At 45.9% G+C, this 25,785-nt stretch overlaps 2 protein-coding genes across 3 annotated transcripts in view; one reads left to right on the top strand and one right to left on the bottom strand.

Moving 5' to 3' along the window:
• Positions 1-105: 105 nt before the first annotated feature.
• Positions 106-14,313, bottom strand: CNOT9 (CCR4-NOT transcription complex subunit 9). 2 transcript variants are annotated; one of them, XM_032985310.2, is made up of 8 exons: positions 14,139-14,313; positions 9,174-9,353; positions 7,953-8,068; positions 6,522-6,631; positions 5,620-5,729; positions 4,576-4,674; positions 2,585-2,676; positions 106-1,878 (listed from the first exon to the last, which is right to left on the bottom strand). In XM_032985310.2, the coding sequence occupies exons 1-8, from the start codon at positions 14,160-14,162 to the stop codon at positions 1,704-1,706; spliced, it is 906 nt and encodes a 301-aa protein (XP_032841201.1). In that variant the 5' UTR covers positions 14,163-14,313; the 3' UTR covers positions 106-1,703. The 2 variants fall into 2 exon arrangements, with proteins under 2 accessions (XP_032841201.1, XP_032841209.1); XM_032985318.2 differs by having other exon boundaries at positions 106-1,872; positions 14,139-14,312.
• Positions 14,314-14,533: 220 nt separating this feature from the next.
• The window catches only part of USP37 (ubiquitin specific peptidase 37), a 38,000-nt gene continuing 26,748 nt past the window's right edge, over positions 14,534-25,785 (top strand). Inside the window, exons 1-8 of the mRNA XM_032984837.2 lie at positions 14,534-14,705; positions 15,593-15,798; positions 19,369-19,540; positions 20,065-20,165; positions 21,621-21,796; positions 22,158-22,232; positions 22,806-22,903; positions 24,984-25,068. Coding sequence (XP_032840728.1) covers positions 15,643-15,798; positions 19,369-19,540; positions 20,065-20,165; positions 21,621-21,796; positions 22,158-22,232; positions 22,806-22,903; positions 24,984-25,068 — 863 coding nt within the window. The 5' untranslated portion in view covers positions 14,534-14,705; positions 15,593-15,642. The remainder of the gene's footprint in view (positions 14,706-15,592; positions 15,799-19,368; positions 19,541-20,064; positions 20,166-21,620; positions 21,797-22,157; positions 22,233-22,805; positions 22,904-24,983; positions 25,069-25,785) is intronic.

Below are 25,785 nucleotides of genomic sequence, written 5' to 3'. Positions count from 1 at the left end.
TCCCCAGCTCACATCCCCAAGCTGGCAGGCCCCCCCCCCCCTTTCTCCCACCTGCAATAAATCCACCCCCCTCGCCCTCCTCAAGAGAACAAATTGGGAGCAATGTGTGCTGACTGGGGTTTTATTGTTTATTAATCTGAACTTACAAAAAACCAAACAAACAAACAAAACAACCAAACTAAACAGAAGCATTTTCACACCCTGTCAAGGTCAGGGTTGATGAGAAGGAAAAGGCAGCGATGGTTATAAAATGGGACCCCGGGGGCAAGGAAGTGGCTGTGCTCTCGCCCTGGTTACGCAAGGCTGCGAGGGGAGGAGGGAAGGGAAACGAGATGGGATTTAAGACACTGTTGGCACGACGCTGCAGATGATCAGCAAAATGGGATAGAGGAGGAGGGGGGGGGGAGAAATCGAGTAGCTGCCCAGGCTTGCCTGCAGCCAAGAGCGGGCAGAGCAGGCTCCCCCTGCAGCAGAGCCCGGGAGCTCCTCGGCTGCGTCCGAGAGCACCCGCTGCGGCCACACTGACCCCTGGGCGCAGGGAAGGCAGGTAAGAGGCTGCTGGTCCAGTTTAATTGCGGTGGGGCCAAGACAGACGCCAAGGCAGGTTTGAAAGCTGAACTGGATGCACCCGGCTGGCAGAGATGAGCTGGAGGGGGGGGGGGGGGGGGGGAGAGGAGGGGAGCCAGGACTGAGAGGCGCCTGGCAGGCAGCAGCGGGCGCGGAAGCCGGCGTACCTGGAGCCCGCAGGATGTCGCTCCCAGCTCTCCCGCGGCAGGGGACGATCGGCCAGTGGCCTGCCCAGCACCAGGCAGGTTTCCTAACGCCGAGCTCTGTTTGATGAGCCAGCCCGCAGCCCCGCTGGGCGAGAGCTGGGCTAGATGGGAGGCCAGCACACATCAGCCTCAGGCCGCTGGTTAGCTGCGGGAGCATGCTATTTACAGCACAAGAGCCACAGTCCTGCTGTCTTCTCCTCCCCCAGAGGAAGCACGCTTATGATGTGTGGGCTCATCGTAAGTAATCCAACCCCCCCCCCCACCCCCCCCTTCTTGGGGCAAGCACCGCGGTGGCCCAGCTCCAGCCACAGCCTCCACACCAAAGGAAAGGAAGAGAGAAGCTCGTTGCGCCAGCCGGGTGCAGAGCCAGGAGCAAGGATGTGCTGGCGGGGAAGAAAGCTGTCCCTGGGCTACCTGCAGCTGAGTAGCGGTCTTAAGAGGGGCTAAACCAACTTGATCGGCTTTTATTCAGCTCACTCATCTAAACAGACACGTAAACAAGAAGTGACAAGGAACTGGAGGGACACGGCGCACGCGCCCCGTGTCACGCACCGCCTGGGCGGAGGCTGCGTTAGCTGGAAGGAGCGGACATCCGCACCAGCCCCCGCCTGGCCGTGGGGGGAGAGATGCCAGCCAAGCCTCCTGGAAAGATGGGGATCCTTACAGATCGTTTTTATTGATTTTTTTTTTTTTTTTTTTTCTTCCCAATATTTTTTTTTTTTTTTTTTAAGCTGTAGTATCAGCATTTGCTGGTGTTGCGATCCCCAGAGGCATGCTGCATTGCTGCAGACCAGCCCCTTGGCTGGGCGGGATGGTCCGACAGGCCAGCAGCCAGCTGGCGTGCCCAGTTTGCTGCGGAAGAGGTCACCTGTTCCCGGTTCTTTGTAAACCTGAGCTGTTTCTTCCCCGGTCCCCTACCTCCCCCAGCAGTCATTGCGGAGGAAGAGGGATACCCCGTGGGTCAGTGACTTGACCCTCTTGCAGGTTCTTGACGAGCTGAGCCAGCCAGCGCTTCGTGGTGGTGTCATCCTTCAGGACCTGGGCGAAGGTGGTGTCCTTCAGTTGGTCAGGAAGGCACTGCCTGAGAGCTTCACGTGCCCTACATCAAGAGACAAGAAACGGGGGCCAACAAATAAACTCACAGGGGCAAGAGGGGAGCAAACCCCACCAGGGACCCGGCGCTCCTTTGCCTGGGGGGCTCCCCGGCCGGGGCCAGCCAAGGACAGCACCCAACAGCAGCACCGCAGCACGTGGCGCTCAGCCAGCCAGCACAGCGCCCGTCCCTCACGCTAAACCCCACCGAACCAACCCCTGTGCCCTGACACCCGTCAGTCAAGAGCAGTGCGATGCCAGGAGAGGCTGAGACAACAAACACATACCCAGCAGCTTCAGGCAGAGCCGCTGATCAGCAGGAAATCAGTTTGTATTCTCTCAGCTGAGCTTCATCTATCAGCTTCTACTGCTAACAGCACATATGACGCAGAAAAGGGAGAGCATGGCGTACCTTCCACCTCCACCCCTCTCTCATACCTAGTTCAAGCTACATTTGAGCTCAGGCAGTCGTAACCTGCACAGCTTGAATCTGCACAAGCCCCAAAGAGTCACTCTTTCTCTCACGTACCATAAAAGCTCCCGGGACCAGCAACAGAAAACACAAACCAACCAAAAAACCCGCCCATTTTCTGCACTGAGCTAAGGCCGATGTAAGGACAGGTGAGGAAACTCGACTCTCCCTGTGTGGGCACTGTGGACAAGAACAGCGCTTCCAAGGGAGTGGGAGAAGCCCCTGCCCAAACTCCTAAAATGTTTACCTGGGGTTATCAGAAAGGCGAAGGTAGCAGCGAACCACATGTTTCAGTAGCCGTGCCGACGGCTCCTTGGAGAGCTGCAGGACCATTTTACCCTGTTTGACAGAGGCCACCAGTTAGTCTTTGTAAGAACAGCTACACAATCAGCAAACACTGGGAAAGACCATTAAATCACTCGGGCTTCCTACACATCACAGCCCATCACCTTTCATCTAGGTACCCCTGCATGGAGCCCAGCACTCGGCTTGCCAAGATGCCTTTGAGAAGAGCAGCTAGCTGTCGACTTGGAAAGGATTCTCCCAGCAGCTCAGAGAAAGCTGGTCTCATCTCTATTTGTTTTTTACCTCCCCAGGACTGCTTAGAGGTCCGACACTCTGCTAGATTAAAGAAAGCCTGGGGTTTCCCCCTGGTGCGGGACGGCGAACGTATCCCACACACTTTGATACGCTCAGGCTGAGTCACCCCGAGAGGTCTGTTCCCAAGCTCTGCAACACTCCCTGTTCTCATCCGTGCTGCCTTCGATGCAACACCCTTTTAAAACATTAACAACAGCCTGGGAAGCCAGGCCAAAGGACTGGGCTCACCCACACCACATATAGGAAGATCCACATCTGGTCTTGTCATGCACCCAGGAGTTGTATTTTCCTTCTGCTACGTTCCTCATTAAGCCGTTACTGGGAAGCAAGACCAGGGCAGATCTCCCTAGCGCAGCCTCCACTCCTCACACTGTGTAGGACTTTGCACATGGTTGCACCTTTGAATGCACACAGCCCAGCGAACAGCGTGGGTATCTTCACACGCCTGCTTTGGAGGAGTTTTAACAATCTACTTCCTCATATTTAGGAGTCAATAAGATCTGCCCGACAAGTTGGGGTTTTTTCCTGTAAAACTCCATTGGCTAGCACTAACCATTTTCCTCATTAGCCAAATTCACCTGTATTTGGACATGGAGGTAGTTAGCAATTAGCAGGTCCCCCTCACCTGCCCTTTTGCAAACTTCCTGTTCTCAGCAATTCCCCAGCATACCAATATTTTTTCAAAATAAAGAACAAGTCAGGGAGCTCCTCAGACAGCTCCTGGATGGGAAATACTAATTTGCTCTTTTAAAAGCATTTAATACTTGCATAACTAACTCTGTTATCAGCAGACAAGGAAGTAAATCATCACCCTCATGAGACAGGAGAACACTATCCCAATTTTGAGGTAAAGAACAGAAATATCTACGAACATTTTCATCTTTCTCCATAGCACTATGGAATATTAATCATGTCAGTGCTTTGCCCAATGGTGGGATTACACTACAGCTAGAATTTCTTCCATAACAACACAGCTTTACACACCCACATCCTTCCGTGTTTGTACCCTTCTCAGCCATGGATTCTTCCTTGGTCTCCTTCCCTCCCCTCCCCCAGGGTTTCTAATTGCATCTTTCACTTTGCCCCCAAGCCAGATGTACTTTCACCAAAGCTGATCCTTTTACTGAATGCAAAAATCACGTCACATGGGATATTATGGACATCAGCTCACAATCGTTCACATTTTTCTGTTTGTGGGTGAATTAGGAGGTAATGTTTTCTTTACATTTGGGAAAACAGAGACAAATAAATATTCCCAATGAAAGCATTGGCATTTAGGCACAGAACCAGCATTGCAAAGCGCTTAACTTAATGCTGCATTTTCATCTCCTGAGACTGCTCTTTAAAAAGCAAACAGCCAACCAACCAAGCACAAAAGCAGAACAACAGCCATTCCAGGGCAGACGTATTCTCCGCGGCGAGCTCAAAGATAATAAAACTCAAGTTGGGGCTATCACTCCTGGGAGGAACAAATTATGAATACCTGAACTCCTCCTTCACAGTGGACAGAGATGGACAAAAATTGTCTGCTCTGGGTTCCGACAGAAGAATTAGAGTCATAAACAGCAGCTAGTAGAAGCCATGTTCAAAAGGCAAAAAAAAGAGGACGGCCTTCCAGGCCAGAAAACATAATCTTACCAGTATCATGGCAACATGGGAAAACCTCTCATAAGTCTGACAGATATATGCCAGCCCCGTGTCATCCAGGAGGATTTTCTGAAGAATAAATGTAGCAACCTAGAATGGGGAGAAAGCAAAAGAGAAAGCACGTAAACAACTTACCTATCCTGAAAAGGGAGAGCCTTTGTGCTGTGTTCTTTTCAAGGAGTCCCAGAGCTGAAAAGCTTTTCAGCAGGCAGCAGATGCTTTACTCGGTAAAAGTTTAAAGCCAAAAGAAAATGCAGGTCACTACACAATGCTTGGCATCTCAGGCTAAAGAAAAGAGATGGACACAAAGCAGTGTATACAAGATGACTGGATGCAGGTTGCGTAAGACAACTACTGCGGGACCACTCAGGACAGCCTCAGGATTATAGCCACACTACTCTGATCACAGAGCAAGAAGCAGGAAAAGGATCTGTCCCTTGGCCCTGCCATCTAGACGGCAAGCTGATTTTGGTTTTCATCTTGAGCATTCATCATGAGACAAGTGACTTTCTGGAAGAACCTCAGCCAGCTATGTCAGCAAGCTTCACCAGAGAAGTGCACACAGATACCTGTGGCTAGCCTACCTGGGTCATCAGACCAGTCTGACCACAGATCTGAGTTCATGGGGGAAAGAGGCCCCTGATCAGAGAAGAAAAACTGGTCCAGTACGGTGAACATTCCCACCACCACCACTAACAGCTGCCACCCAACCTCCGTGCTGCATAGCTACAGCGCTTGTTCTCTCAAGCGAAGGAAAGCCGATCCAGCTCAGCCCTGAAAGTTACTCTGCAGGGCTGCAAAGGAGGGAACGGGTGTTGAGAGCAGCAAGATCTTTCCCAGCAAAACTACCAGGCTCAGGAACTCCAGCTTAGTTTGGCAGTTTCAGTTTGTTTGTTTTCTGAGGAGGTAAAAACGCCACCCAGAGTTGCCCCAGCATTTGCAACAGGACACAAGCCAACTCTGAAGGTTACTGGCTGCCTGGTCAGTCAGAGATAAGCAACAAGAACTCTTAATTAAGACAAAAAGAGTAGGTACCGTTTTGGAGAGTTCACTGCCAGACTCCATAATGCGTAAGCACAGGGGGATAATTTCTGTTGTCAATAAGAAATTTATCACTTCTTGCTCATCAGTTTTCACCAAGGCCCCTTGAAGGAAAAACAAAACCCCAAAATCAATAAATGATTTTTTCAAAAAAACTCTCACCTTTCAAAGAGGGCCTGTGCTGTGTCCTCCCCAGGAATCATTAAGTCTGAATAGCAGGCAGAGCAACTGTCACCCTAAATATGTTGCAGCACACAGCTGGAGAAGAAATCATTTTGGCAGCATAAAAGTAATCAAGCTGGGTTTGGGGGTGGTTTATTTCTCAGAAAGGGGATGCATTCTTGGCTGTCCCCGAGTGGTAACACAAACACAAAAGGATCATGTCACACACAGAGCAACATCTGGGAATAAAAAGTGCATTTTATGACTCTCTTACTTTACACACAGAGATAAATGTTTTGGGCAGAAAGAAAAAAAAAAAAAAACAAAAAAACCAACAAACAGGATAAGTGGAAGACAGGGCAAATATACCCAAGCCAGTCAATGACAAAAACCCAAAGAAAGCCCAGTCTGCACCCACCCATGCCAGTGTCTAGCTATCTGGGCTGAGGGTGAAGGCACAACAAGTCTGCAGGTGCTTGTACTCACTGGAATCATATTTTTGGCAAAGCACCCAGACTTCAGTGTTTTCTTATTAGTGACAAGCCCAGTTCCTACACACAAAGAGGAACCTGCCTCTACAACTGATGGAAAAGGAGCAGTTCCTCCTGTTAATACTACCAGATTCAGAAGATCCCAATAAGAAGAGACCTGTGATTTTGGTTGCGCAGGTCTCAGCATGAACTGCATCCAACCTGCTGAGAAACTAGTGCTCCAGCATTAGTGTGGCTGCTTACCAATCACGCCAAGGCTCGTGAGCCGCAGGTACTCAAACGGACGTGTCTTGCTCACTGTGTGCAAGAAGGGGTACAGGAAGAGAGGAATATGAGCTGCCAGAAAAGCTGACCTGTAAGAAAAAGAGAACACCCAGTGTGAGAGACAAGGAAAACAAAGTGAGCATGCAACCCAGCATTACCATGCAGAGCCTCAGACTGTTCCTGACAGACACCACTGCTGCTGCTGCTCCACAAAAGAGGGTAACAGGTTGTTCTCTAATGGAAAGGTATGAAGTAAATTCTGCACTGGGCAAAAACCTAACACCTAAACTTTCAGTTACATGCATTGCTGCTTCCAGCTGACCAGGACCAGAGCACGTCCTGTTGGTTTTATTACCGCTTTCTGCCACCCAGACCCTCTGCTTTGTACATTCACTGTTGCATTTCACCTTGAAGGCTCCCATGTGCAGGAACGGTCAGCCACAATTCATGTGCAATGCTTCTGCATGACAAAAATCCACACTGCTTGATCTCTAGGCATTACCACAGTTTAAATGTGCACAACCACCTTTCCCCAAGAGTCTTCACTCTGCCTTCTGATAATCGTGAGAAATACAGACTGCTGGGAGAAACCCAGAGATTGCTCTGCTAGCAGAGGGAAGCTCTCTGCACAATCATCCAACATTTTTCCTCTGTTTTCAGCTTTCAAACTTTAAATACAAAGATGTGTGGTGTAAAACTACCTTATTTCTTAGGATATCATCTCATGGAGGGTTGCTGTTTAACACTGCTTTGCAGCAGCTGAAAAACAACTTTAGTTATGCATCATTTCCTTCTCAGCAGGAAAAGAAGCATGAGATTATGGATCTCTGAGTAGTTTTCTTCTGAGTTTTAGCTACTGATTTTGGCTAAACCAACATCATCTTTTCCTGTGCTGACATGTGAGGACACAGATTGAAAAAAACTGAAGTCAGGCACTGGCTGAGGACTCCAGACAGGGCTCTGCTACTGCTACTTTGCCACACAAAGTCTCTATGGGAAGTACAGTTCTGCTCATTTCACCCTTTGGACAGCTGGTCTAAATAACGGTAAGCTGCTGGTCTAAATAACTATAAGCTCATTAAAAACAAGGATCCTGCACTCAGCACAAAGGCACCCACATCTCTGGCTGAGCTCCCAGGAGCTGCCACAACTCAACGTTTTGGGAATTTGCAGGATCTCAGGATGATCCAGGAAATGCGATGCATTTAGGAACACCATAAAGCTGTTGTCTTGATAATCCATGCAAGCAAGTGAAAGCAGCAGGCAGCTGTCTATCTTCCAGCTCTGTCCTCTGTTCCGCTTCTCTTGGTAAAAAAGAAGAAAGGACCTTACGTGCATCTGGAGTCAAACAGACAGGCTGAGCTGTCAACATCAACACCTCAGAAAACTCATGCACTTGAAAATGCTTACCTTGTTTCAGGGTGCGATGCAACACACTGTAGCAGAGCCAAAGCATTGCAGACTCTGTTGGACTGATGGGCTGTCAAAGTCGGAGGGTTGATGGATGGATAAATATTTACAATTTCCTAAAAATTAACAGATGATGAAAAGTTAAAGGAGAAAAACATCAGAAAGCTGCACCGAAGCACTTGCCCAGCAGGGAACTATGGTGATAGGAGATGACATCCTGCTTTTACCAACCATCATTTTCAAGTTACATGGCAGCCACCACACTGCCCAGGCAAGGGCAGAGCTGGGTCAGAGTCAATTTGACAAGGAGTCACAGGAACACATTCAAACCTTAATTTCAGTAAAAAAGGGTTCATTTGATTTCCTGTCTCTTTACTAGTGTAGGGACTTCTTTGTTTTGAACTTCCAGATCGAAGAGGAGTGTTGTTCTCCTGCCTAGAGGCAAAGCACACCCACTCTATTCATACTGTATCTGCTGGTACTCTTCTAACTCAATGCAGGGGAAGTAGCTGATGGCGAGAAATCCGATTCAGAAGTCTGCCAGCTTCCAACTATAGCTCCCTTCTAATTTTCTTCACTTGTCTCAGGGCCACTCCAAGAACAGTTTGACATTGCCAATCCTGCACTCTTTCCATCTATGAAATAAATGACTAGATTTGGCACTGGGAGATAGCCAGTCATCAGCTGTAGAGTAGTTTGCCCAGAGATGAGCTGAGCCGCTCCGTTTCACATGAAATGCAGGTACTTTCCCTCGCAAGGATCTTTGGAGCAGTGAGCAGCATTCCTACGCTGCCCTTCCAGCAGGCTCCCTGCAGGGGCAACCTTCTGACCTGGAAGTGCTCAAGCTCATGCAAAATAAATCAAACCAGAGATGTTGGGAGTAAGACTGTTGTGGTTCTGCTATGACATTGTATGAAAATAAGCAGAACGTGATCTACAGGGAGCTCATACAGCCAAGAACTTGCCTGTTCCCCTATGCAGATACGCAAGCTAATTAGAAATCTTATAGTGTGTGCACACAATGACTTGCTAGTGATGATTAATGTCAAATGGGCTTCCCACATCAGCTCTCCTCACCACATGATCTGGCATCCATCATACTCCCAGCAACTGCAATAAGGGACCCTATCAGTGCCTCCCCAGATCTGCCCCACAGACACACAAACTCTGCAATGTGCTGGTGCTGCACCATGGAATAAAGATGCCGCCGGTCCCACCCACCTGAAGGAGCGCTGCGATCGTACCAAAGGAGTGCCACAGCATCGGGGCGAGGTCAGGCACAGACTCACGCTTCTTGCTCAGCTCCAGCAGCGCATTCTCCCGTGTCTCGGGGCTGGACAGCTCATTGATCCACTGGTAGATCTTCTCACGGTCAACCTGAGCCAGCGCTGTTGGCACGGGCTGGGAGGGAGACAAGAAAACTTCAGTCCAAACATTTTATTCCAGTCTCACTCACCCTTCCCGCAACCTGGCAGATAAGCAAAAAAGTGCTCAAGAAACTCCTGACTAGAGGAGGGAGGAACTAAAGCTGCATTAAGATGCTCTGGATATGGATCCCTTCCTTAGATTAGTCTTGTTATTTCACCTATCTGAAATACAAAGGTTTTACTTTCTGGCCTGACTTAGGACAGTCTCTCTTAATCCACCTGTCAAGTAGTACCTTATAACTTCATTCAGCAATAAGGGAGCCATGCTGCTGCCTGTCTCTGCCAGCAGAGTTCCCAGGGAGGTCACACATACTTTAGCCAACTATCATTTGCTCCACCTGCATTTAGCATGCATTCATTTCACGCTTTAAGTGCAAGGTTCCACAAATTCAAAAGCAGGTGCCACCCTTTTTCTCTCCAAAAATGGCTATGACATTGGAACCTGTCAGTGGGATTCACCCAACATACACTAGAAAAATATTCACACAAATACTAGAGAAATTCTCACTACTCCAACATCAGCATGACACCATCCACAGTCAGTAACACCTGCTGTTAGAGACATCTCATATTCATCCCACATATCTTGTTTACATGCATGGAGCTAAAAGGAAATTTATCAAGACTGATTTTGTGCAAAAATTCCTGTTCAAAATAAACCCAGAGAGGGGTAGATCTGCATTCACAGTCAAGGCACATTTTTCTACCACTTAGAAGAAATGCAGGATTTCCCTTCTGCCTTTCTCAGAATAGCAGGGAAAAAACAGCATCAAGGCCAACAAGTTTTCAAGCAAAAAAAAAAATGACAGAGGGCTGGGAAGGAAAGGAAGAGAAACAGGGACTGTGGAACTGTAGCATAGTTTCTGTGAAGAGGGCAAGGTGCAAGTCTTTCAATTAAAGTTTGTCTCATGACTCAGCTGGCACAAGCACTCAAGGTGCAAATGCTCAGTAGGCTTCCCAAGTAGACACTCTGGTGATTCAGATACAAAATTCTGAGGAAGACAAACATCAGCATTAAAACCTCCTGTGCAAACACTTCCAAAAGTCAGTTCAGAACTGATTCAAACATTCTGCTGCAATGTTTACTATTCAAGCAGAGCGCAGCCTTGTTTGTACACTGCTGCTGCTGGGTGAGCCTGCATGCAACCAGCTCAGCATCCCCAAGTGTGCGGCAATCACGGCTGGGAACAGAGGACAGACTGTGTTGGTTTTTTGTTTTTGGTTTTTTTTTTTTTTTTTTTGAACCCAGACTGAAACTCTTTATTCGCTTACCACAACAGATGTGAGCACTGCCTGTACTGCACTGACAGCAATGCTACTACTAAGCATTTCATCACTGAGGCACTGAAGAGAATACAGAGTTTAGGAACTGAAAGTGGCTGGAACCAAACCTGAAGCCATATGCCAGAGGCTCCCAGGACTGCAGGAGGGGTGAAGGGAGACTTCTTAACCTTTGGCAGACATCTCCAGAGCTTTCTGTTTCTGCCAAGGTTTCCCTCCTCCATTCATCCACATTTATACCCATAGTCAAGTCCAAACAGATTCTTCCCCAGCTCTGGGATTTCTCTCTCCCCCAGACACTTCCACCATATTATTTAACTTAAATGTCTATATAGAAGCCAGTTGTGCTGTTATCAAACCCTATAATCTAGGGCTCAAATACATTTTTATCTGTTCATCTTTCCTCCTATCCTCTATTAATTTTTTTTTTTTTTTCCCCCCAGAACCTCACACTAATCCTGTAATCACAGTAATCCTGACAAATGTATCACGCTTTTACAGCTGGGAGTGCAATGCCAATGGCAACTCCTACACTGGAGCTCAGAAAGAGAGGGAGAATGAACTGAACTCATTTGTTTTTATTTGGGATGGTAGAGTGACAAGCAGTCTAGCAATAATGTTGTTGTAATTGTGTTATCTAAAGCTTCCATCTATTTTTCTAGACTCACTGGAAGTTTCAGTTCCTGTAAGCTTAAATACAACAACCCTTTAAAAGCACAATCATGTGCTTGTGATCCCTAGAGAACAGTAAGTAGATTTTCCACACAATTATGTTTATGACGTCCAGTATCTGCCTTAGCCAGAACCAACTGCTTTTCACAGGCTTTACAGTTGCTCCTCTCACTTTAGTTTAAATTGAAAGATGCATTTTATTTTCTTAATTTCCTACTTTATTGCTGTTCCTCCTTCTCCCTCCAAAACCTAAAATTCTGGGCAACCCCAAGGGTTACACAAAAATCCTGCACACTCTGAGACAGAACTCTGCCAGGCAGACTTTCTTTTGCACACAGGGAAAGCAAAAGTTACCAACAGTATCTCAATACAGCACAAACTAGCCACCTCTGCATCATAAAAGATCTTGTATCACCTTCCTCAAGAGAAAGGCATTATCTCAAACACCTACGCCTCATTACACTTCCAACAATCACATAACAAACTAGATTTAGACAACTGGCTTTCTCTTCCTAATTGAGCAGTTGCTGCTAGGTACACTGGTAAAAGTACTGGTCAACCAAAGCAGAACATTGACTAACAGGATACATGTGCTTTTTAAACTATTTTAATAGATCACCAACTCAAAAATACCAAAATGAGCAATGAACTTCAGTAGCAGTGAATTAGTAGATAGGAGTTGAGATTTCACTGCCTCGCTGGTATTTACAGCTACATTATTTGGTTTTAGTCTGTTCTGGAGCTTCTAGCACATTATGCTGTCTTCAGGTTTGAAATTGAAGTGTCAGCTCTGCCACGAGCATCACTGTATAAAGATCAATGCTCTGGCCTACCACAGCTTTATCACAACAGCACTCACAGCACCCGAAGGGATTCCTGAGCCAATTCATGACCCTAAGAGGTAATGCTAGTCAGTGTGGCTCTGAAGTACATCTCTAGACACAAACACCCTTCCCTGTCACTTTTAGTCTAAGCATGCTGATTGACTGTGGTAGGAAACATTTCAATACAGAACTACCAGGTGGTGTGAATTATGTATAAATTAAATATACATTCAGATGAGTCCCAAAATAAAGTTGATTTCTATTCCTGAAATGGATTAGTTTGTTAAAATTGGCTTTTAAAAAATCCTTTTATACAGAGGTGACTAGAACACAGATAGAGGATTAATAGGAGATACAACAGTCCCTCATGCATTTTGACAAGCACTAGGAATTACGTTGCTATAAAAATGTAAATGCTGCTTAAGAGAGTTCACTATGATCTTGCACAACCTTCTGTGCTCCAGAAAGCGTCCTTTAAATCAGAAGTACTTGCCAACACTCCAAGAACCAATTTAAAGTCATGAGCCCTTAAACAAAGTAGCAAGACTTAAAAAGTTCTCTCAACTCCTGCTCATAAGTACCTTACTCACTCGTTTGCTTGTTAGTCCAAGCAGATCCTTGAGCTAAGTTCATCTGAAAATAGCTCTAACTGCTGGTCTTGCAATACACCTCCCAAACCAAATACACACCAGAAACTCAGTCAACTCCAGGAAGTCTTACAGACATGATGAATGTGCATTTCATGGAATCACAGAATACCAGGTTGGAAGGGACCTCACGGATCATCTGGTCCAAACTCTGTCCAGCTGAATCTCAAAAGTGTCCAACGTTGGGGAATCCACCACTTCCCCCAGGAGATTATTCCAGTGGCTCATTGTTCTCGCTCTGAAAAAATTTTCCTTGTCTCCAATTGGAATCTCTCCAAAAGTATCTTGTACACATTACTCCTTGTCTTTTCCATATGACTCACTGTAATAAAGGGAGTCTTGCATCTTCTTTGTAGGCATGCTTTAAATACTGGAACATGGTGGTAAGGTCCCCCCTAAGCTTTCTCTTCTCAAGGCTGAACGAACCCAATTCTCCCAGACTTTCCTCACATGGCAGGCTTCTCAGACGTATGATCATCTTTGGGGCCCTTCTCTGGACCCCTTCCAGCCTGTCCACATCTTTTTGGTATAGCAGGGACCAAAACTGAACACAGTATTCCAGGTGTGGCCTGACAAGCACCAAGTTGAGTGGGATGATGAAGAAGCGAAAGGGGAGAAGTAAAAACCAAGGCACAAACCCACTCAGATGGGAGATAAGATGCAATACCACATCGTTCAAACTCAGCTTCCATTTTTTAACCCAACCAGGCCAAGGTACCATTCCACCCCCATCAGCCTGACCACCAGGCATCCCATCCCACCACGGCAGCTTCCTGAGGGGAAGGAGAATAAGCACCAACTGCAGACAGCACTGCAAGGTATTGGAGGAAGCAGGCAGTATCTGCGTTTCCTCCCACTTGCCTGCTGTCCAGAGGAACCTTTTGCTATCTCCTATTTCCCTCTACAGACAAAGGCACAAGTAAAAGAGCTCCCCAGAAGACAGAGTAGGTGGCCGGGCGTGCAGAAGGCGTCCAGGAACAGAAAGGGAGCGCAGCGGGCAAAAGGAAGGAGAGAGGGAAAACCCTGCATGATACGCACCAGGCAGAAGGAGCACTGCCAGGAGCCCAGCAGCGAAGCCCCCCCGGCCCCTGGGCGAGCCACCCCGTCCCCGTAAGCAGCAGAGGAAGGACCGGCCACCTCGGGGACGCACGGAAGAGCCCCCAGGGGAGCAGCTGGAGCAAGAAAGCGCTCGCCCAGCGCCTCCCCGCTACCGACGGAATCCCGCCGCCCCAGTCAGCCACCGAGGCGTCCCCACGGTCCCGCTCCCCGCACGGCCTGCGCAACCGGGTCCCGTCCCCAGCCCCGCCCCGCTCGGGGCACGGAGCCACGTCTCACCGCGGCCGTGGCCAAGCTGTGCATGGTGGGAGCGGTGCCGGTGCTGCCGCCGGGCCCGGCTCAGGAGACCGAGACCGCGACTGCCGCCACCGCCATGAACCCAGGCCCGGCCCGGCCCCTCGGCCTCCGCGCGCCCGCCCGCCCGCCCGCCGCGAGGGAGGCTGGGAGAGGGGCGGAGCCAAGAGGCGATGGCGGTGCGCATGCGCACGGGCACCGGCGGGGCGGTGCCGGGGGGGGGGCGCGCCAATCGGGCCGCTTTGCGCATGCGCGCCGCGGGTAGTGGCCCCGGGGCGGTGTGGGGGGGGGGGGGAGTAATGGCGATGCCGCCGCCGCTGCCGCCGCCGCCGCCGCAGGGCGCGCCGGGAAGGGCGCCGCCGCGCTGACGCAAGCGGGGCGCGCGCGCGCGCGTGCGTGCGTGCGTCGCGCAGCGTCTCGCGCTGCTGACCGGTTCCCGCCATCCGCCGCCGCCCCCCCCTCCCTTTCCCCCCCCCCCCCCTCCCCTTCTCCCTCCCCAAACACCCCGGGCCTCAGCCCGCCCAGCGGCGCTGGGGACGCGCCGGAACGCAGGTACCGGGGCTCGGTCCCCTCCCCCTTCCCGGACCCCCCCCCCCCATTGAGCCCGGCCGGGTGCCCCCCCCCTCATCCCCCCCCCCCGCCGTGCGGCGCCTCCCCTCACAGCGGCCGGGCCCTGGGCGGCAACGGAGCGGGGGGGCGCGCCGCCCTCACCCCCTTCCTCCCGGTCCGGGCGGGCGGCGGGGCCGCGGGGCGCTGCCCGGGGCGGGGGGGGGTGAGGCGGGGAGCGAGGCCACCGCTGCTGGGCCTGAGCGCGGGCTGCCCGGGGGGGGGACCCTCCTCGGCGGTGCTTCCCGGGCTGCGCGCAGCAGCCGCTTCATTCATTTCTTCTCGATTTTAGTTAAAATGCGCCCCGCCGCGCTGACCGGGAGCCGGCGGCGGGGTGGGGGGCTGTTTCCGTGCCGCTGGGCCGGTCGCTTTCCCGGGCAGAGTGCTGGGGGGGAGCGGGCACCGCCGCCCCGGGGACCCCCGGCCGGGCCCCTCCAGGTCACCGTGGCTCCCGCCCCATCGGAAACAAACTCGTTTATCCTCTTAGATTGCGTCCAAAACTTTGTTTTCCACCTTTTACTGGCTTTTCCTCAGGCATCTTTCTTTTTTTTTCTTCCCTGAAATCTGTTAAAGTTCCTTTAAGGATTTGCAAGAACTGCTTCTGTGCCTGGATGGGGTGTGTTTGCCTTTCATCAGTGAGGAATCAGCGTGTTGCCACCCAAACAGATTTTATTAATTTAAGTTTCCTTCACGTATGTCTAACAGTCCTTCACTGGGTTTAAAAATACCAGCAAAACCACTCTAATGAACTTCTACAGAAATTTTAAGCCACACTTATGTCTTTCTGTAGCCATTATTTGGCTGCCTAGGTATAAATTTCTCCTCTTTAACAGGTTTTTAAGGTGGAGCGCGCTTACTTGTTAGCTCTTTTCCGTGAGAAACCATGGCTCCCCTAAAGGTGCACGGACCTGTCCGGATGCGCAGCATGCAAACAGGGATTACAAAATGGAAAGAAGGGAGCTTTGAAATTGTGGAGAAGGACAACAAAGTGAGTCTAGTGGTTCACTACAATGTTGGAGGAATTCCAAAGACATTTCAGGTACACCAAATATTAAGGCTTTTGTTTGAGTAGTGCATGGATTGTGCTCTTTTGTGAACAGCTGTCCTCTTCAAGGCTATTAAGTGTCACGCAAACTTCCCTCTGTCACTGTTTCTTGTTCCTCGTTTCCTGAACACTAATCCCTTTGTATAACTCTCCTGTAAATTATTCATGTGTATTGTTAAAGGATCTGCCAAGGTCGGCGTTGAGATCCCACTGAATGGGAAGAACCAAAAAGCAGAGAAAAGTTACCAAAGTATATAGCATTGTGGCTCATGCCTTCAGAGTTTTGGAACATGTAACCTTTCTGTTACTGGTGCCTTTGCAGAATCTAGAGGTGAAGATCCTGAACACTTTGTACTAGCAGTTTTCCCAGCTGTAATGGTGTTAACATACTTGTAGCCTTTTGTTTGTTTATACAAGACTGCTGAACAGCAATTGTTACAGTTTTAGGTTTTACATATACCAGGCAATGTAGTTTCCTCACTGAGAGGCTGGTGCAGGTCACTGTTAAAGATTCTCTTGCAATATATCAGCCTAGGTTGCCTTTTTTTCATTCTGTAGTTGTTTTCAGCTCAGTCTTCATAGCTTTTTGTGCAAAATTCCCCAAACCAAAAGAATGCAAAGGAGTGTTTTTCTGTAACAAATTGCTATCTGATTTAAAAATACTTAGAACATGTAAGAGCAGGTGGAGGAAAAAAACAATTGTATCTTATGTAGCAACTTTGTAACAGACTAAACTGATCTAAATGTTAGCTTCTGCTTTTTGGTGCCACAGTTGTTTTTTATCAGTAGTGTTCACCACACCTTTCTGAGCCATTTATTTCTGTATGCTGGACTCAGTGGAAAAAAATGTTCACTTTATTTTTGAAAGATCGGGTTTTGCCGTCTTACTTTGCTGAAAAGTCTCGGCAAAGAATCCGTCAGTCTGTGCTGCCTTGGATTCAAGGTGTGAGAAAATCATTAGCTGTGGATAGTTCCTACCTCTGTTGCTGAAAAGGATCATCTGCCTTTTCATGTACGATGCCGTGACTGCAGATTTCATTTAATCCAGTGTTGGAGCATGTTGCTTTTTGAGAAGAGTGGTCTCTTCATCCCCTCATAGCTTCCCTGGGTGCTTGTTCTCACACGCTCCTTTCTGCCTGGATGAGTGTTGCCGCGGTGTGACAGTGACTCGGAAGGTGGTTCCGTGGGGAGGCTGAGTCTATAGAATAGCTAACCATGGCCTAAAGGGGCAGGTTTTGCTCCCAGCATCTCACATCTGCTGGCTGTGATACTTGTCAGATCTCTGTGAGCTCAGTGGAGGGTTTTCATGTGAATTAATTTGGGGAAAGGACCAAATGTGAGATCTGGTAGAGGTGATGATACAGCACCATGCAGCTAGGACCACAGAAACAGAGGAGGAGGAAATGCCACGTCTTTAGAGCAATTATTTTTGTTTGGACAGTAGTTATTTTTCAGTGGGATCTGCTTTCTGGTCCTGTTCATCTTGAAGCAGCACAAACAACGGCACAAGAGTGTTGATGGGAGCAAGCAGCAGGCAGGGAGAGCTGCCTGCCTCTTGCTGCAGGCTTGTGCTTAAGTGTAGTTTGTGTGAGCTGGCCCCAGTCTGTCACAGTGCTCCTGAGTGCTGCTTCATGCATGATGAATTCCTGATAATTTTGCTTTAGAAGTAGCGTTCCCTTTTTTTTTTGACAAGTTGCTGTGGGAGAACTGTGGATGATTTCGCCACCTTTTTTTACTTTTCTGTAATGGAATATGTGGATGGAATCAGGGTTACATTTCTTTCTACAGTGACTGGTGCATCATCAAATTTCTTATGTCGAATGGTATGTTTTACTGTTTTTTTAGAGCTTTTACTAAGTTGTCCTCTATGCTAGATACCTATTAAGAGAAATATGTCAGGTACTTCCACCTCCCAAGACTTTGTGATGCTGACTGGGTCATAACAGGTGCATGGGGAGTATGGATGGAGCCCTCTCATGATAGCATTTTGAGTTGAAAGAGGTTCTTTTGAACTGACATGGTGAAGTAAATGTAGTCGCTTTGCACTGAGCTTTATGTTTTAAGAGAGGATGAAAACTTTGGAGCCCCCTTTTTAATTCTTAGGTCTTTGAAGACATTTTTAGCCTATATTTTAAAGAAAACAACTCCACCCCCACCCCCCCCCCCAAAAAAAAAAAAAGAAACCCAAAATGCAAGGATCGAGCACAGAGTATTTCAGAAGTGTACTTTTCCCAGCAAAATAAGCCCTTAGTTTCTGATTGAGGATGATTTTCCAGCCTCTCTTGTAAACTGCTGTTGTATCTAGGTTGGCATTCCAAGAAGCTATAGATCTACATGGAAAAAAAGAAATCTCACTGATAGACATGGAATGCCTGTTACTATCTCAGTCTTTTACATACCTGAACAAATTGAAATTAAAATTAAGATTCATTTTTATTTTAACTTGTGTATAACTTGAAGGAGACAAGACAGGGTCTAGGGTAACGTATAGAGAAACTTTGGCGGTAAAGTGTAATCAGTGTTCATGTCTATTAATTCATCACCATTATTTAGATTGGTAGTGTGGCAGTATGCAGGTCAGGCCAAATTAGGAGAAGACTCCAATCTGATAGGCAGTGTTTTACTCTCGTGTAGTGCCCAATGATCTTGTCTGTGGTTTCCAATCTTGTATGAAGCATTAAATATAGCAATAGACTGTCATGGTGTAGCTCGTGCTTGATCTCAGGCAAGGCTAAAGAAGCAGCAACAAATGTAGAATTAAGCAAAAAAGGACAAGGGAATTGAAAATAAGTGTATGCTTAGGTATGTATTGTGAAACTTCTATGCAGTCTGCAGATGTGAGATACTCTTTTCCTTCCTCTGCTTTAGGAGTTACCCTCAACCTGCATTGATAGTAGAGCCTTTACTGAACAGCCAGTTCTTACAGGTGACTTAGCATGAAGTAACAATTAAGTAATGGTTTAATACAGTAGCAGCAGCATTACTAGGGAGCACGAATTCTTATTAAAATAATTCTTGTGCTTGACCATAACCCTTGGAGTTTTGACATCACTTAATTGTTATAGTGTTGCATGTAGACTAAGCATGTTTCTTATTAACTTACTCTCTTAGCAAATTTTTTAAGCTATGTCAAATGTGTCTTCCCTGAGAGCAAATTATAAAGCGAGTAGAAGTTTGTATTTAACATTTAAAACTTTCCACGTCTTAAATTATATTTCAAACTTGATGTGGAAGTTTCAGCCGGCTAAATGGGACTGTATGAAGCTCTTATTCCTTTAAGTTCAAAAATGTCACACTCAATAGCAAAGCAAGTTTCAGAAAGCTTGTCCAGGAATATAGAGACTGTTGAGATACAGTGATACTGTCTTTTCAGTTCTGCCAGCTCCCAAGATCAACAATTGCATTAATTCTGTGAGGCTTAATGTTTGCTCAAAATGGAGCAAGGAGAAGTATTTTGGTGTGAGTGCCTCTTACCCTCTCTATTTGAAGTGTTTTGTTTGAATTTGTAAGTATTTTGGCCTTCTAAAAACGGATTGATGTTTACAGTCTCTTTCTTGTTTTCAGCTAAGCCATAACATTAAAACTGTGACCTTACGACCAAATGGTAGAAAACTGTGCTGCCTGATGCTAACACTAAAGGATACCAGCTTCCTGACAATTGATAAGGTACCATTTAAAGATGCAAATGAAATGCGGATGTATTTGGATGCAGTCCATCAAGACAGGGTTCATACTGGTAAGTGCAGTTGTTGTAAATTATGTTAATAACAGTTTGGAGAGGGGTTGGTGCTGTTTCTTTTTTTTCATCTTTAGCCATTTTTTCCTCTTTGTGTTACCGACTTCTTTCTGGGCCCAAACCCCCGATTTTTGTTCTATACCTTTCTCATATTATACCTTTGTCATGCTGAACAATAAGCAGAGATTAAACATGTAGGAATTGCATATGTTATAATTATGTTGGTATTTGAAAAACTCTTGTCTATCGCATGCGCGTAGTCTAGTTTTCTTTTATTTTACCTCTTATTTTATTTTGTTCTTTTTAAGGATAGAAACTTTACTGTCAACTGAGTAAATGACCAACATAAGGGGTATCCATAAACACGCGCTTATGTCTGTGCACTCAGAATATTGTACTGTCTGTTGGCAAGAAATCTAGTGTGTCCCTTCCAAAATCAACTCCAGATAAATAACATCTTACAAATAAGAATGCCAATCAGTTAAATGACAATCAAATCAAATGTTGTGTACTTTTCCTGTCAGCTGGGAAACCCTCTCAGGGATCTGGCAGCTTTGGAGGTGTGCTGGGCAGCAGGACCACACAGAAGGAAGCTAATAGACAATTCTCTTATATAGAGAATCAGGTTTGTTTAATTGTTCAAATTTTTCCTCTCCCTTAATTTTATTTAATTCATTTCCTTCTCTCATTCTCTTAATGAATGTCGTAATAGCACTGTAAATACTTATCTTGCATCCAGAGTCTTTATAATCTAGAGGGCTTGGAATAGACATATACGGAGTGGTTGGCCAACAGCGTGTCTCGCTCGTGCGGAGCAATATATTCTGTATGAATAAGAAAGTTCAGTGTCTGGCTGCGGAAGATGGGATATGTTCAGTCAGGCATTCAACAAGAAGAAATAGAGGGAAAGTACATGATTGAGGCTTCTCGCACAGTTGTGAATATCTCTTTGTTTATGCTGAACACCTTACGTATCAGCTGAACACAGTCAGCGTAGGTCTTCACGAGTTTAGCAGACTTCAGCCGAATGTATATATTGAAAAGCTGCTGACCCAGTTTTGCATCAGCATAAAGTTATTGAACAAGTTACACCTGGGGAGATTCTGATTGGACACGTGGAAAATTTTTCAGCCACTGGAATAATCTCCTCCGAGAAGTGGTGGATTCCCCAAAATTGGACACTTTTAAGATTCAGCTGGACAGGGTGCTGGGCCATCTTGTCTAGACCATGCTTTTGCTGTGGAAGGTTGGACCAGATGATCCTTGAGGTGTCTTCCAACCTGATATTCTGCAATTCTATGAAGTTGTGGCATTCTGCTCAGCTTTTTGTGTAAATTTTGCAGACTTTTCCCCAGAAGTGGATTTCCTTCAAAATATTTTTGTTCTTCTTTTTCTCCCTGCATAGCACAGATTTCATGGTGTACCTACCAGCTTCAATTTACTTTGTTATCTCTGTGAATATCCTTGTATTACTGCCCTGAGGGAGAATATTTTTGACGTTGTCCCAAAACAAATTTTGCATGTTGCTTAAAGGCAATCTCACAGTAAAAACTTTAAGGCTGTGTATACAGTGGTAAGATTAGGCATGTTTAGTTTTCAAGTCTAAAATTGACCAACATTCCTTAGTCAACCGACTATTAGCTCTTTCCATTGCGCTAAATGTGGAGCTTGTTTGGCCTAAGGCTGTCAGGGCACTGTTCTAATTGTGTGGGGTTTTAATACAGCTTTTCTTTTTTTAATACCACCCAGGGCTGATTTGGAGATACTGAGGAATCATGCATTGGGTTTTTTAATGTCAAAGCATGTAAAGGAGATTTTAAAAAATGAAGTTCAACTGACTTAATGTTGGAAAATGAGAAGGGAAATTGGTTACTGCAGTAGAGTTTCATGTTTATGACTTGCATTGATACAGTCAAAATTTTACCTATGTCTAATTAGTGTTAAACTGTCTTACAAGTACCATTCTTCTGCTTTTGGATGCTACACTGTACCAAGTAAAGCAGTGCTGTAAATGCTAGATTAGACTGAAGATGGTCATGTGTTTCACCATTTGGTTGTCTCCCTGGCCCTGGTTTTTCAGACTCCTCCCAAGAGAGTGACCATGGAAAGTAAGGAGGAAAATCCGTTTCGCAAGGTGCTGGGTACCCCAGCGAGAGCGTCTGTTAAGAATTCTGCTGGAACACCCAGCAGCAGGGTGAACGTTTCAGCATCTCCTGCATCATCAGTCCCTCACAGGACAGGCTTGTTGGAGAATCGGTAGGAGTGTTATCCTCTTACGATATTGTTAAAATTTAGCTCTTTATTGAGCTGCAGGTGGAACTCAGTACACCTAGAAGTAAGAAGGGAATATGTTTCTTCCTCTGGTTTTGCTGTTACTTTTAACAGGCCGTTAATACGTGCTTTTCTAGCCTCTGGCTGGTACTGGCACTAGAGCTTTATGAACAACTTAAGAGCTGGGCAGACTAAATTCTTCTCTGTATGCTATGTTACAAAAGTGGAGATTGTGGAAGATAGGTGCAAAATGCACAGAAAGCATTCAGGAGTTCTGTTCAGTTGGAAGAGGATCATGTACTAGCCTTTCTGAAAGAATGACCACTTCAAAATTTTCTGTCATCAGTGAAAAGAGAAAAAGAACACAACCTCCTGGTTCAGAAATGAGTGAAGATTATCCCAAAGAGAATGATTCTTCAACGTAAGTAAATGTTTCTAGTTTTTGATTTTAAACTATTCATTTGTAAAAGTAAATTTTTCTGAAAATAATGCTTGGGTATTTTCTGTCTCAGCAACATGCTACAGGCCAACCACTAGTCAAGTTCTGAACACACTGGGTGCTTGAAATAGGGTTTGCAATCAGGATTATTGAGGGAAATACAACCTGCTCTAGCAGTTGATTTGCAGGAACTGGCACATGGAAATGTTGTCATCTTTGTTTTGTCAGTTTAGTCAGGATTGTCATATGTGCTACATGTGTATAGCAATAGGTACCTTCTTCATTAAACTTCTGACCCTTTTCAAAACAAAATTCATAAAGGGAAATTGCCATTTGGAGAATAAGCTCGATGTGTTTGAAATAGCATTTAATCATAAGTAAGAATGCTTGTTTAAATGATTTGATTAAACTTATCTGCAAGTGAAGTTTAAAAGTTCCACAGCCAAGTAATAAAGGTGGTAGGAGAGAAATGCTTTAAAGCAAGTTGTAAATATCAAGCAGAAATATCCTGTGTTTTCTATAACTGCACTGACTTCCACCCTTGTTTATCTGTAGGAATAATAAAGCCTTGAGTGATCCGGCATGGAAGTACTTGAACAGCAGCAGAGAGAAACAGTTGAATCTGAAGCAGGCAGAGGAAAATAGGACACCAGGTAAAAAAAAATAAAAGTAAAGCCAAAGGATAGCTGGCTTTGACCAATATGATTTAACCTCTTTGATAATAATTTAGAAAGCTGCTGCAGAGGTGGTTTTCCTAATGTGCTCTCCCTGTGCCACTGACTCGCTTCCTCCAGAGCTGTATGAGATGCAAACAACTTGCCTTCATTTTCAAAGCCTGTCCAGCTCTAGTGTGACCCTGACCTTTATACTGGGGTGCTGATGCCAGCCCATGTACCGGCTTGTTTGAAAATTCAACAAGCAGCTTCAAACTTTGCTCCAAGCTGCCCTTCCCCTTGGGAGGAGGGAATTCCTGTAAACACCTAAGGATTTATTTTTTGCTTGCTTTTAAAGTTCTCCTTTGCTGTTAATGCCCTCATGAACTGTAAGGTAGTTTTTTTGTGCTGAAAATGTGCTTTTACTTCCCTATCTCTTCCCCAGAACTTAGAGGGGGGACTCTTTGGGGCCAGGACTTTTGTTCTCTTTGTACCAAAGTTCTGTTAGAAAGGTTTTATAGGCAGTATGTACAGAAGCTAGTAAGCAGCACCATTTCTTCAGTTTTACAAATAAATACTGAGCCTCTTTCCCCATAAAGGGGAATGCATTCAAGATCTTGTTTTTATAGGGAATGTTGCTGAACGCATTCTTTTTTTAGTGCAGCTCTGATGGCACAGGCATGTTGCTGGAGGAGCCAGTAAGGTGAATGTTTATCGCTGAATGAAAATCTCATTTACTCTTTAGAGTCAAAATTAGAATCTGTAAGTGTATACCTGCAAATTCAGGTAACAGTATTGCAGACTTGCTTCATGTATCTGCATTTTTGAAAGTTTCATGGCTCAAACCACTTCAAACTGGGATAGAAATAAATGTTTATTCATTATCCAAACTAAATTAAGCTGTGATTCACTGTAATAGGTGGGGTTTTGTCTTTTGAGAGCATTTTTTCATGTGGCACCGTCTGAGGCATTAGAATCTCAGGATCTGACACAATGATATCAGAACAATAAAACAATCATATTTTGCCCCAAGCATATAGTAATTTACTGTGGAATTCAGACTGGAAAGAGAAACTACTTCCACGTCTGTATATTTACCTTGAATTCTGAGAGCACCTGTTGTGGTTTGGGCCTGATCAGCAACCAACCACCGCAGCTAATCACCCTCCCTTCCCCCTCCCCACCTGGGAATGGGGAAGGGATTAGAGGGGTGAAGGGAGACTCGCAGGCTGAGGTAGGAACAGTTTAATAATGGCAATAAAACGAGAACAATAACGATGATGGGGGGAAAACAAAAAGAAATATATAAACAGGCAATGTGCAGCGTAATTGCTCCCCACCCGCTGACCAATCCCCAGCGGTTCCCGGCCAGCGACCCCGAGATACCAAGACCCCACAATCGCAATCCCGGAAGCAAGAGAGCCCCTTCCCAACCCCCCCTCCTCTCTATAGTGAGCATGACGTGCCATGATATGGAATATTTCACTGGCCAGTTAGGGTCAGGTGCTGTGGCCGTGCTCCCGCCCTGTGCCCTGGCGCACGGGCAGGACACGGGGAGTCGGAGAGTCCTTGAAGTCTCGGTAGCAGCTGAGAACACCAGTGTGCTATCAGCATTCTTCCCATACCAAACCCAAAGCTAAATCCAAAACACAGCACTCATCTAGTCCCTGAAAAGGAATATTAACTCTATTTCAGCCCAAACTAAGACAGCACCGTGTTGGAAATCATTATTGAGTTTTCTGTTATGTGTGTCTTGTGTATTTGAACAGGAGGTCGATATTTATTATCTTTCAGATAGTTAAGACCATTCAGTGACTTTGTAATGTTTTGTATTGTAATTTGGATTTGATGGAGATTATGGTATTAAATTCAGTTAAAACTCCAGCACGTCTTTACCTGCATATGAATAATATTTGCATTAGTACTTCTAAGTATGTGTGTTAGTATTTTCCCAGCCAATTCTGGAAAACAGTATTTGAGGATTTTTAAACCTTTTGACTAAATACTTTAAAATAAGTTGGATATTGTATAAATAGCTGAGTTACCTGGAACAAAATGGCCTGCCTTTCCATTTTTCAAGGTATTTTACCACTGCAGTCATCATCCTTTTATGGTAGTCGATCCTCATCAAAAGAGTACTCCACTGGCAGTTCCACCCTGGACAGGTAGGACTGATTCACTAGCATGAACTTTAAATGACAGTTCTTTCCCAGGAATTAGGATCTTCAGTTTCCTGTGTGTTTATCACGTAGTACATAGCTTATATGCATAAAATGTGTAAATATATATATATATATTATTTCCCCCGCCCCCTCCAGAAGTACAATCTAGATACTCAGTGTGGCTACAATTGCTCTAGTTACATCTACAAACTCCAGTTACTGCTTTCAATAGATAGACTTTCTAAAATCACTCAGTCTATTATATTCATTGTGAATGACTGATCCAGATGATATCTAAACTCTAGATGGTTCAAATTCTATATAAACTCTGGAACTTTAGACTGAATGCTTGCTTCATTTTTCCCAAGTAGATAAATGGCTTGAAACTCTATATTTTAATAACAGTATTTTAGTAATACTGAATCCTGTTGAGGTTGGGATTTTTCTGTGTTAGATGCTGTGCAATCAAACTGTTGGTCTCTGCCCTAGATAGATGAGATACAAGATGAAGGAAGAAAAGAACCATTGTCCACGTTTTACACATGAGGGACTGAGGTCCAGAGTGATTAGGTTACAAGAACAAGAGGCTGAAAATGAAGACTCTGGCCCAGATGTGAATTTTAAGCATATCTTAGGAGTGGTGATCTCATGCTACACTATCATTCTTCCTCTCATCATACAGTGGGGAATTGTTAAATATCTTAAAGACAAAAGACTTGG

This window comes from Tyto alba, unplaced genomic scaffold (assembly GCF_018691265.1).
Source record: "Tyto alba isolate M040663 unplaced genomic scaffold, T.alba_DEE_v4.0 Super-Scaffold_7, whole genome shotgun sequence".
Classification (NCBI taxonomy): Eukaryota; Metazoa; Chordata; class Aves; order Strigiformes; family Tytonidae; genus Tyto; species Tyto alba.
This window is presented reverse-complemented; position numbering and strand designations above follow the sequence as displayed.